The sequence below is a fragment of the Coturnix japonica genome, chromosome 2, assembly GCF_054131305.1.
Source record: "Coturnix japonica strain WE chromosome 2, WE-NBRP24, whole genome shotgun sequence".
Taxonomy (NCBI): Eukaryota; Metazoa; Chordata; class Aves; order Galliformes; family Phasianidae; genus Coturnix; species Coturnix japonica.
Window position 1 is genome coordinate 93903576 of NC_140664.1, and position 9428 is coordinate 93913003.

Genomic DNA, 9428 nt, shown 5'->3' on the forward strand with positions numbered 1-9428 from the left:
CGCTAATGGAGCGGCCCAGCAGGGGCGGGACGGGCAGTAAATGGCACCGGCGGCGGCGCAGGGCCGGTATGTGGTGACCCCCTGAGGCTCTGGGTCTGCGGTGAGCTGCCTGCTTGTGCCGCGGGGTACAGTGCATGAGTGCTTCTTGCCAATGGAAACGGCCTTGTGGTGTGACTCGGGGTGTGGGTTGGAAGTAGTTGGCTGCGAATCACACCGCTGGCGGTGGCTGTGGGAGCGGCCTGCATCCATGTAGCGCTAACCTGGTGTTTCTCTTCTTTACACACAGGGTGTCTTCATGAATAATTTAAATGACCCTCCCCACTGGAACATCCTGCCCCATCACAGAGAGCCCAGGGATGAAGGCAGCAAGTGGAATTATGCCTTGCTGGTCCCCATGCTCGGCTTGGCTGCCTTCCGTAAGTAGCATGTAACCCCCCTGCTGGGGTGTTGCTGTGTTTGGGCGTCTGACCACAGTGAAATCTCTGAACAGGAACAAGCCTCAGCAACAAAGCAGTGCTCAATACATATTGGAAGGCCACTAATGCTTTTTTCCTGAGCCTTCACCAGGCTGAATGAGCCCAGCTCCTTCAGCCTGTTTTCATAGTAGAGGTGCTTCAGCCCTCTGATATCTATGTGGCTTCTTCTGGACCTGCTCCAGTAGCTTCCCTTGAGCTGGGAGCCCCCAGTCTGGGAGCAGTATTCCAGATGGGCCCTTAAAAGGGGCAAAGCAGAGAGGAATAGTGCCGCTTGCAGCACTGGAGGCCCGGGTTCGAATCCCCCCTGTGGTGCAAGTGGTAGAAGTGCCGCTCTGCTACATAGGAGGCTCAAATCCCAGGGGTTGGACTCAGTGATCTCTAAGGTCCCTTCCAACCCGCACGAGACTGTGATACTGTGAATAGTCACTTCCACCACCCTGCTGACCAGTCCTCAGTGTAGCCAAGTGGAGTGGGAAGGGGGAGAAAGGAATGTTTTCACCATTGAATAACTTCATTAGGGGCAAAGTTAATTATCCATACCCATCAATGCTGATTATTGTAGTCTCATTTATGTATTTTAGGCTGGATCTGGACCAGAGAATGTCAAAAAGAAATAGAAAGAGAAAAAAAAGAATATTATAAAAAGCAGTCATCTTTACAAAAAGACTTGGAAGCCAAGTACCGGGATATAATCACAGAAAACCGTCGTGCGGTTGCCCACTTGGAGCTTGAGCTTGAAAAGGAACGCAACAGGACCCTGAGTTACCGTCAAGCCCTCGTGTCCCAGAGTCGCAAACTGGTGGAAGAGAGAAGGATCCTAGAACAGGAGCAGGAGAAGTTAGAGAGAGAAAAAGAAGTTCATTTGCGCTCGGGAGCAGCAGGTACCTTGTACCGAAGCTGTCTGGCAAAGGAAGAGGAGTGGCAGAAGAGAGCCAACACTTTACTAAAAGAATTTGAAGACGGGCTTAAAGAAAGACAGGAAATCTACTGCAGTTTTGTAATACCTAAAAGTCAGAGACTAGAAATAGAGAAAAATCTGCTTGTTAAAGCAGCAACTGATCCAGTTGCTGTGGCTTTACATATGGAAAGTGGCTTAAAAGATGTTTTCAAACATGATAACTATTGTGGCAATCTGATGAACAAAAACAGAAGTCAAAACGGAAGACTTATGTGGCTGTATTTGAGATACTGGGAACTAGCTATTGAATTACAGAAGTTCAAGAGGGTTGAAAATGTAATGTTAGGAAAACAATAAGGGAAGTAATGGTAACTTATGCAGTCTACCATGAAGAATAGGGACAACCACAGCTATAGTCTGAAGCTGTTAAATTCTCTTTCTGCATTTCAGTTTCTGCTATTTGGTGCATTTGTATCTGCATGGGACATGCAGTGTTGTTTAACAACAGATGCTCCAGTGAGCTATGCATGCTCTAAAACTGTGTGTTTGCATATCTGTATTACACTACAGTCTGCAGTACAAGCTTCAGTAGGTATCAGAAGCAGCAAAACAGTTTGATAGAGAGTAATTTACCCAGTTGAAGGTCATAGTCCATCAGCAGAAAAGTGCAATTTTTCTTCCTTAAGTGGATGGTCACATCATGCTCCTTATTCCTGATGTTCTGCACGGTGTCTCAACACTGTCTTTCTCTTTTCAGCAGAGCTTTGGAAGAAACCATGATTGAGAAGGTGCCTGTCACATAATGTGTGTCCATATATACATACTTTTATGAAAATATGTATGTTTGTGTACATATATATTAGAAAGGAATAGTATGATTATGTTTCATATTAACCAGTCTTGCATTGTCTTCCAGATTTAAAATACAAATAGGACTTTATGAATAAAACATCCAAAAGATGGTAACTAAAATAACGTGAAAAGCAAAGAAACTGATTAAAGTCACATTGGAGTTGGGGAGACATGCTTGAACATTAAATAGTGTGTAGACTTGAAGTTATATTCTCACCATACATTATTCATGTTAGGAATATTTTTTCTTTTCCTCAAACTTTTAGTTGTAACCCAACAGTATGTCTCCATTATAGACATTACTCTAGTGCTGCCTCTGCAACTCGGTGCACTTGGTACATTTGTTGCTTCCAGGAACCATGGTAGTCATTGCACCTGGCTGTACTGCTTGTACAAGCTGTTTGTTCCCATCTAGGAGCCTAAATGCAGCCTGGGTACTGGTAGCCACCCTTCCCCTTACTGCCTCAGTGCTCCCAGACCTGAAATGCACTGTTGAGCAGCTCTTAAATTTTAGGCTTACAGGGAACCCCTTCATGCAACACCAGAGGCCCTGGGTTCGAATCCCCCCTGTGGCGCAAGTGGTACAAGTGCCGCTCTGCTACACAGAGGCTCGAATCCCGGGGGGTTGGACTCGATGATCTCTAAGGTCCCTTCCAACCCGCACGAGACTATGAAACTATGAAACTATGTCCATGTGGCTGTGGAAGCCTACAGATGTACAAACATTGTAAAGATTTAAAAAGAAGGCATTTTACTTTTATTACCACGATAAGCAGATCCAGATTAAATAATAAAACATGACATTTCCATGCTTGAAATCCCTTAAAACTTTGTTCTTTAGCCAATGGAGAAAACAGGAACCAAAAGTGCCATGTCTGTCAGAGTGTACCCCCTTTTTTTCCTTCTCCTCCTTTTTAATCCAGCCTTAGCCCAAAAAAAAGAAGTGATTACCTTGTTGTTTATAACGTCGATCTTCTCTATTACTTGTCTTCAATTCTTGGTTCTTTAGTTAGCATTTCTTTATTAACTGCCAAATATTTTCTCTAGGCAATTAGCTCTCGCATAGCCCCAAAACAATCCAACTCAGTAGATCCCCATCCAAGTTTAACAGAGACCGCCAATGGATGCAGAGTTTTCTCTTACTGCTGCCTCTCCGTTTTGTTTTAGTCAGGAACAAAAGGCAGAAGATAAATCTTTTGAAGTAATGTATACAACCCAATTCAGTTTCTCAGCAAAAATAACATGGAACAGAATTCTTAAACACGTTTGTTTCCCAAATACTCTATTTTCCATCTGTCTTTTTGCTCACCTTTGTGGTGTTACTCATTTTGTTGTATTAATTTATTAGCTTCTTACGGGTTGTTTTTTTTTATTTTAAAATGAAGTTTAAATAAATAATCATGGGGGGGAAAAAGACATATGATCACAGTTGTGATCATACAGATGATAAAGAGGGGGGAGATACTGCATATTGGGTAGGTGGTGCCTGCATGCACCTGGGGTGGAGTCAGGGAGGTCACAAGGGTCTGCCAGGGGCGGTCACCTGTACCACTATATAGGGTTTGTTGTGAGGCATTAAACTTGTACTTTTGGCGTTACACACCGTGTGTGAGTCCCGTATGTTCCCCGTACGTGGAGGCATGGTACAGTCACTGGGCAGCATTGATTTGTCGCCAGATAGGGAGGCGACAACAGTCACTTGAAAGGCCAGAGATTATCTGGATGCCAAGCTTAGGCGGGTTGCACCATGAGAATGTGAGTTAGTACTCTTGTGTGGCAAGCCCAGGCAAGCTGTTGTATCTGACCATGTGCACTTGCCCTAAGTGCCCAGTAGAACAGATCTGATAAAACAACTTAGCTTGTGTGTGATTCCTTCAGGATGTGTAAAGTGTGACCGCACAGTTGTCGTGTTTCATATGTACATCCAAGCAGTTAGAGCATCACAGCTCACAAACAGTAGACAGTGAATCAATGCCAATACATTCAAGACTCATGTCTTGACTTCGTACATCTCCACTAGTTTTTTAATATTAAAAGTTGAAGTGCTGTGCTTTCTCAGTTTCTTTCTCAAAGTTCATGTCCTTGACATATACATTTTTACAGAAAATGAAATCGAGTAAAATACTTTCATTCAGCATAAATGAATGAGTTGAAACTTCATATGTTTGATCTTACATAGTTGGATGCAATGTGGTGTTGGATATTCACTCTCACTTCTTCAGAAATTATCAACTCTTTGTACAACTGAGTGTGGAACTGTTGTTCATGGGCACTTTGCAGATCAATGTATTAAGATCAAGGAGTTTATTTCTCTATAACTGGTTTAGAAGCACCAGTCCTGTTAGTTTCTACCTGAACTCATGTTTCTTAGTTTGTTGTGTACTTCTGAAACATTCCCCTGTTGTAAACCGTTATGTTGAAAGATCTATTGTGAGCTACTGCCCAGCAACTATTGTTCTGGATTACCTATTTGTTTGAAAATGCCCGTATATTTAAGTAGAATGAAAGAACAATTTGTTTTCAAATATTCAATGGTGTTGGTTTTTGTTTTTATGTTAAAATACCACTCATGTTAAACAAGCAAACAAGAATAACAAATAATAGAAATCCTTACATCTTCCTTCACTGTTCTTTTACTTCGGTAAGATAGGTGGGAAGATCAAGGAATTGAGCAAACCATTCATCATTCTAAATTGTCAATAGAAACTGTTCCAGCCTATGAAAGACATAGGACTGTCTTTTGTTCATAGCTGTGTTTACTAGTTAAGATGTGATTCCTGTGTAGTTTAAGATAAACAGCATAACATTGTGTAGAGGCTGTAGTATGACATAGGCCCACAAGCCAATTGGATTGTAAGAATTCACCAGAACAACAGTCTTCTTGTCAGCAGCCTGAGCAGCCACTCCCCTGCTCTTGTAAACTCTGACACTTTGTGGGCAGGTCTTTCTGCTCCAGGTGCCATTGGAGCGTGATAATAAGAAAGATGAGAGGTAATGCATTTTTTGTTGACCAAGACAGAATGAATTTTTCTACACCAAACCAGGTTTTGTGGTAGATCTCTACGTAATGATGGCATGCAGGGCTGTAGTTCAGCAGTATCCCAGGATCTCATTGCATACCACAGCACCAGCACCATAAAAGTTTCCTGGATTGGGCTGCCTGTGGAAATCATTACGTATGACACCCTACCTCTGCTATGTTCTCAACAGCCCGAAATAGAGTTTCAATGAGCTCCCTGTTGTTTCTCCTCTGCGGTGATACAAAAAGCCTTCTCTTCCATCCAGAAAAGTTTAAAATGCATGAGAAGAGAGTTAGTCTCCAAGACGTATTGAATTGCTCCAAAACTTGCAAGGTATCCTTGTGTGAACTCCTGTGGTACCGATGATGGCAATGTGTGAGCGCACACAGGAATTCAGGCCTGCCAGCTGAGGAGCCGTGCCTTTTGTCTGCTTACCAGATTGAGTTTGAGAACAACAGAGCATAAAACTTACACCAAGTTAAAGTTCTACAGAATATTTCTTGGTGTGGCAAACTCTATAACCACCTGCTGTTGAATATTACCCCTAAAACTAAGCGACTGAAACATTTTGCCTGTATATCTTGTGTTCTGATGGGATTGTTAGGGTCCCTTATGCTGGGGATTTTGAGTATCCTGAGCTTGGGTCTCAGTGCTCCTTCTATGTATATCTGGTCAAGGATTTTGCCCACTGTTAGCTCACTGTTAGCTTATTTTCTCTGAATATTTTTACAGAAGATCCTGACTTTCCCAGGGACAGAGTGTCAGAGAAAGCATCTTGTTTAACTTCCAAATGTTCTTCATCACTTATATCTTTCCCATCTCACTCTTCCATGTAAGAATCCTATGCTCTAGGCATCCTGTCGTACAGTTACCTCTCTTCTTATATTTCTGTCTTTTCCTGTTTGAGGCTCACCACACAACCTCTGCTTTGCACAATCCTCCACTTCATTACCCTCAATATCTGAGTCAGGTTTTATTTTTGCCTCAGGTGATGGCAGCAGAAGGGGAAGGAGGAGCAGGTGCTAAGCCACCATCCTTTGGCTTTCATTTTGGATGCTTGCCACCACAGGAATATCTAGATGTGGAGAGATGCACTTAACAGATAACATTTCTCCACCTTGAAGGTTTCTCTGCAGGAGGAGCATGATGTTGCTCTGAAGGGAAGATGATGAACATGCCACAAGCACATTCGAAGGAGGTGAGACAGTTTGAGTGGAAAAAATGGAAGGAAAGATTGTAGTGATGTCACCTTGACAGGTGGCTGGAAATCAGTGCAACCAAGTATGCCAAAACACTGATCAGCCTGCGAACGGGGAAGCAGGCATGCACAGACCCATATATTCTTTCCATGAGACATATAGATGCACTTGACCAGCAGTTAAATGACCAAAACTATACAAAAAGTAATGTGTATATGTTGCTTTGGGAAGTACAAGCTGACTGAAAAGACTTTAATTAATACTGGTGGACATTACTATAGAATCATGAAATGATTTCAGGTTGGAGATTAGGAATAATTTCTTCTGAAATTACTGAAAGAGCATCCAATGCACAGTACATTGTTTGCTCCAATCCACAGGGTGGCAATGTAGGCAGCCCCTTGGCCAGCCACAGCTGGTGGCAGTGCTGCTGCAAGTCTTGCATAGAGGCACAGTGCTGCCGTGACACACCATTAGCTGAGCATTTATATTGATAAAGGAAGTCAAGCTAGATGCTATACAAGCATATTTGCTTCTGCTAATGTTTAACAAACAGCGGCCACTGGAGCCTGGTATTACCAAAGTAAGAGAAACTCTGAAATGTATTCTTGGATCCTTATGCAAATTACTGCATACATGAAATTTAGAGAGAATTTTTTATACCATCCAAACATTCCATGTTGTTTATTTCATATCCCATCAATTCAACCTCCAGTAATTTGATTTCCAATGGAAGCTATGACAAGGAAGCTTGCACTGCACTGAAGAACCACAGTATTATCGGAATAATCTTGATTACAAAGGATTAATGATTATGTAGTATCATTAACTTGTGGCTATGAGAGAAACTATTTGGATGCCTTACAATCATAATCAGATTCAGATATCAAAAGAGGCTCTATGTATGACTTCACAAAGCTCTAAAACTAAACCCTACAAGCCAGACTAAGTAGAAATATTATGAAATAAATCAGGAGAAGATGTTTGCTTTTCCTGACTTCTTTCTGCCCATTATTTGTTACTATCTCATATTTCCTACAGTGAGAATGCTGGGGTTGTCTCCTGATTCAAGCGGAATAATAACCTGGATAAGCCTGCAGCTCCTGGAGCATGCAGTTTCTTCCTGTTTGCCCAAAAGGTCATTGTTTTTCTCTGGGTCTGGAAATTGAGGTGCTGCAGTTTGGAAGTTGTCTATTGTCAATTTTAAGTGAAAATTGATTTTCTTGTACAAGGGAAGCTCAGTAAAGATGGTCTTTTTGGATATCTGTGAAGCCACTTTACCACAACTGCGTATATTAGCTGAACTAAGTAGAAGATATAAAGTGAACAAATAAAGAAGTAAATGTCTGATGATGGTGGTAAACTGTGATGAAAGCAGAGATGATGAGCTGAGAAACAGAGCTTTTGTCACTCTTCTACTGATGACCAAAGACAAGAGTAGTAGCATGATAGTGAAATGCTTACAACACAAGCTCCAAATTATCAAAAGTACTGGAAAAAGTAGAGTATCATTCAGGAAGGACTCAATGTACTGGAATTGTGTGAACTGGGCTAAATTCAAAATATATTCGGGTAACTTAGAATAAGGTATTTTGCTGCAGGTTAGGAACCACATAAGGAGAAGATAAGCTTTGATCCACTGGTAATCAGGAGACAGCTAATATGTAAAACTGACGAGGTCATGAAAAAGGCAAATGATATCACTAGGGAGATTAATAGAGATATTTCATGTAAAGGTAAGGAAATACTAGTGTCTGATTACAAGGCACAGGAAAACCATGGACTGCTGTATATGGTTTTTGTTCTTCATGTCAAGGATGAAGATTATTTATTTATTTATTTATTTTGTAATTTCTCTATTTGCGATATAATGAACCTTTTTGCAGAGAAGAAACTGATCACCTTGCTATATCTAGCCTAGCAAAAGTAAGGCTGAGGGTGTTCAATTGCAGGGATCAGGTCTGTGCTGACCTACGGCTGACACAGGTACAAATGAAAAGGAGCTGGATTCATATGTAATACAACTGGAAATTGAGTTTCTAATAAAAAAGAAATAGAGACAAGCTCACTTCTTTAAAGCAGAAAGCAGGCATGAGAAGGCTGAAATTTAATCGACACGTTGCACGGGGGTGTATTTGTTTGCTTTGGAAGAGACTGGACTTAGAAAATTGCTTCTAGTTCTTTATGTTGATCACCCTGTTGGGCTTAGCTGACAAAACTCTCACGACATATGCTGTATTAGATATTGTATGTAGTTTTCTGCAGCAACTACTTACCTACTGATAATAGTGAAGAACAGAGCAGTGTTGCTATATTGTACTGAGAAGATGAGGACCCAAGTGGTATCTGTGATATTCATTAGCTAGCGTTTCTCTTTTCCTTCTGACCATCATAGGGCTGTTGAAAAGGTAAAGGGACCTTTGATTCCTGTCCATTTACAAGATGTTCTAAACCAGTAGTAAGGGTAAGTAGATAATGCTTATAATCATAAAGGTCAAATTTTATAATCCCTTTCATTCTCCATCCTTTCTGTCTGAGCATTTAACAGAATATCTCTTACAGAGAAGGAAGAACATGCTTGAGTAATTATCATTAGCATATTCTGTGGGAAACTGAATGTAGAGATGATTCACAAGTTTATCTTCACAATAAAAAAAAATATATGAAGCCTCCAGTGGCTTGCAAGGCCAGTGGAATCACTTTACTTCATATTTGTTGGGGTTATATATGTATTTAAGTGAGTTTAAACAGGGGAGTGGCAGTGACCTTATAGGTGATTACAGTTTATTGCCAAATTATCTCCTGAATTACATTAACTGAAATCAATGCCTTATACTAGATGAACAGACTGTTCCATAAAACCTTGGCAGATAAAGCATTAATAAGTGTTGGAGCTGACTTGGTCAATTGGATGATTTGCTGACGCTTCTTTTTACCACAGGTCTGCAGTTTCAAGTTTAGTGCCAAAGGTTCACTACATATA

General features: G+C 41.2%; 1 protein-coding gene across 3 annotated transcripts; it reads left to right on the forward strand.

The window, feature by feature from the left end:
* The first annotated feature begins 26 nt into the window (after positions 1-26).
* Positions 27-4753, forward strand: CCDC127 (coiled-coil domain containing 127). 3 transcript variants are annotated; one of them, XM_015854271.3, is made up of 3 exons: positions 27-125; positions 287-416; positions 1058-4753. In XM_015854271.3, the coding sequence occupies exons 2-3, from the start codon at positions 296-298 to the stop codon at positions 1729-1731; spliced, it is 795 nt and encodes a 264-aa protein (XP_015709757.2). In that variant the 5' UTR covers positions 27-125; positions 287-295; the 3' UTR covers positions 1732-4753. The 3 variants fall into 3 exon arrangements, with proteins under 3 accessions (XP_015709757.2, XP_015709755.2, XP_015709756.2); XM_015854269.3 differs by having other exon boundaries at positions 27-100; XM_015854270.3 differs by having other exon boundaries at positions 27-66.
* The last annotated feature ends 4675 nt before the right edge of the window (positions 4754-9428 follow it).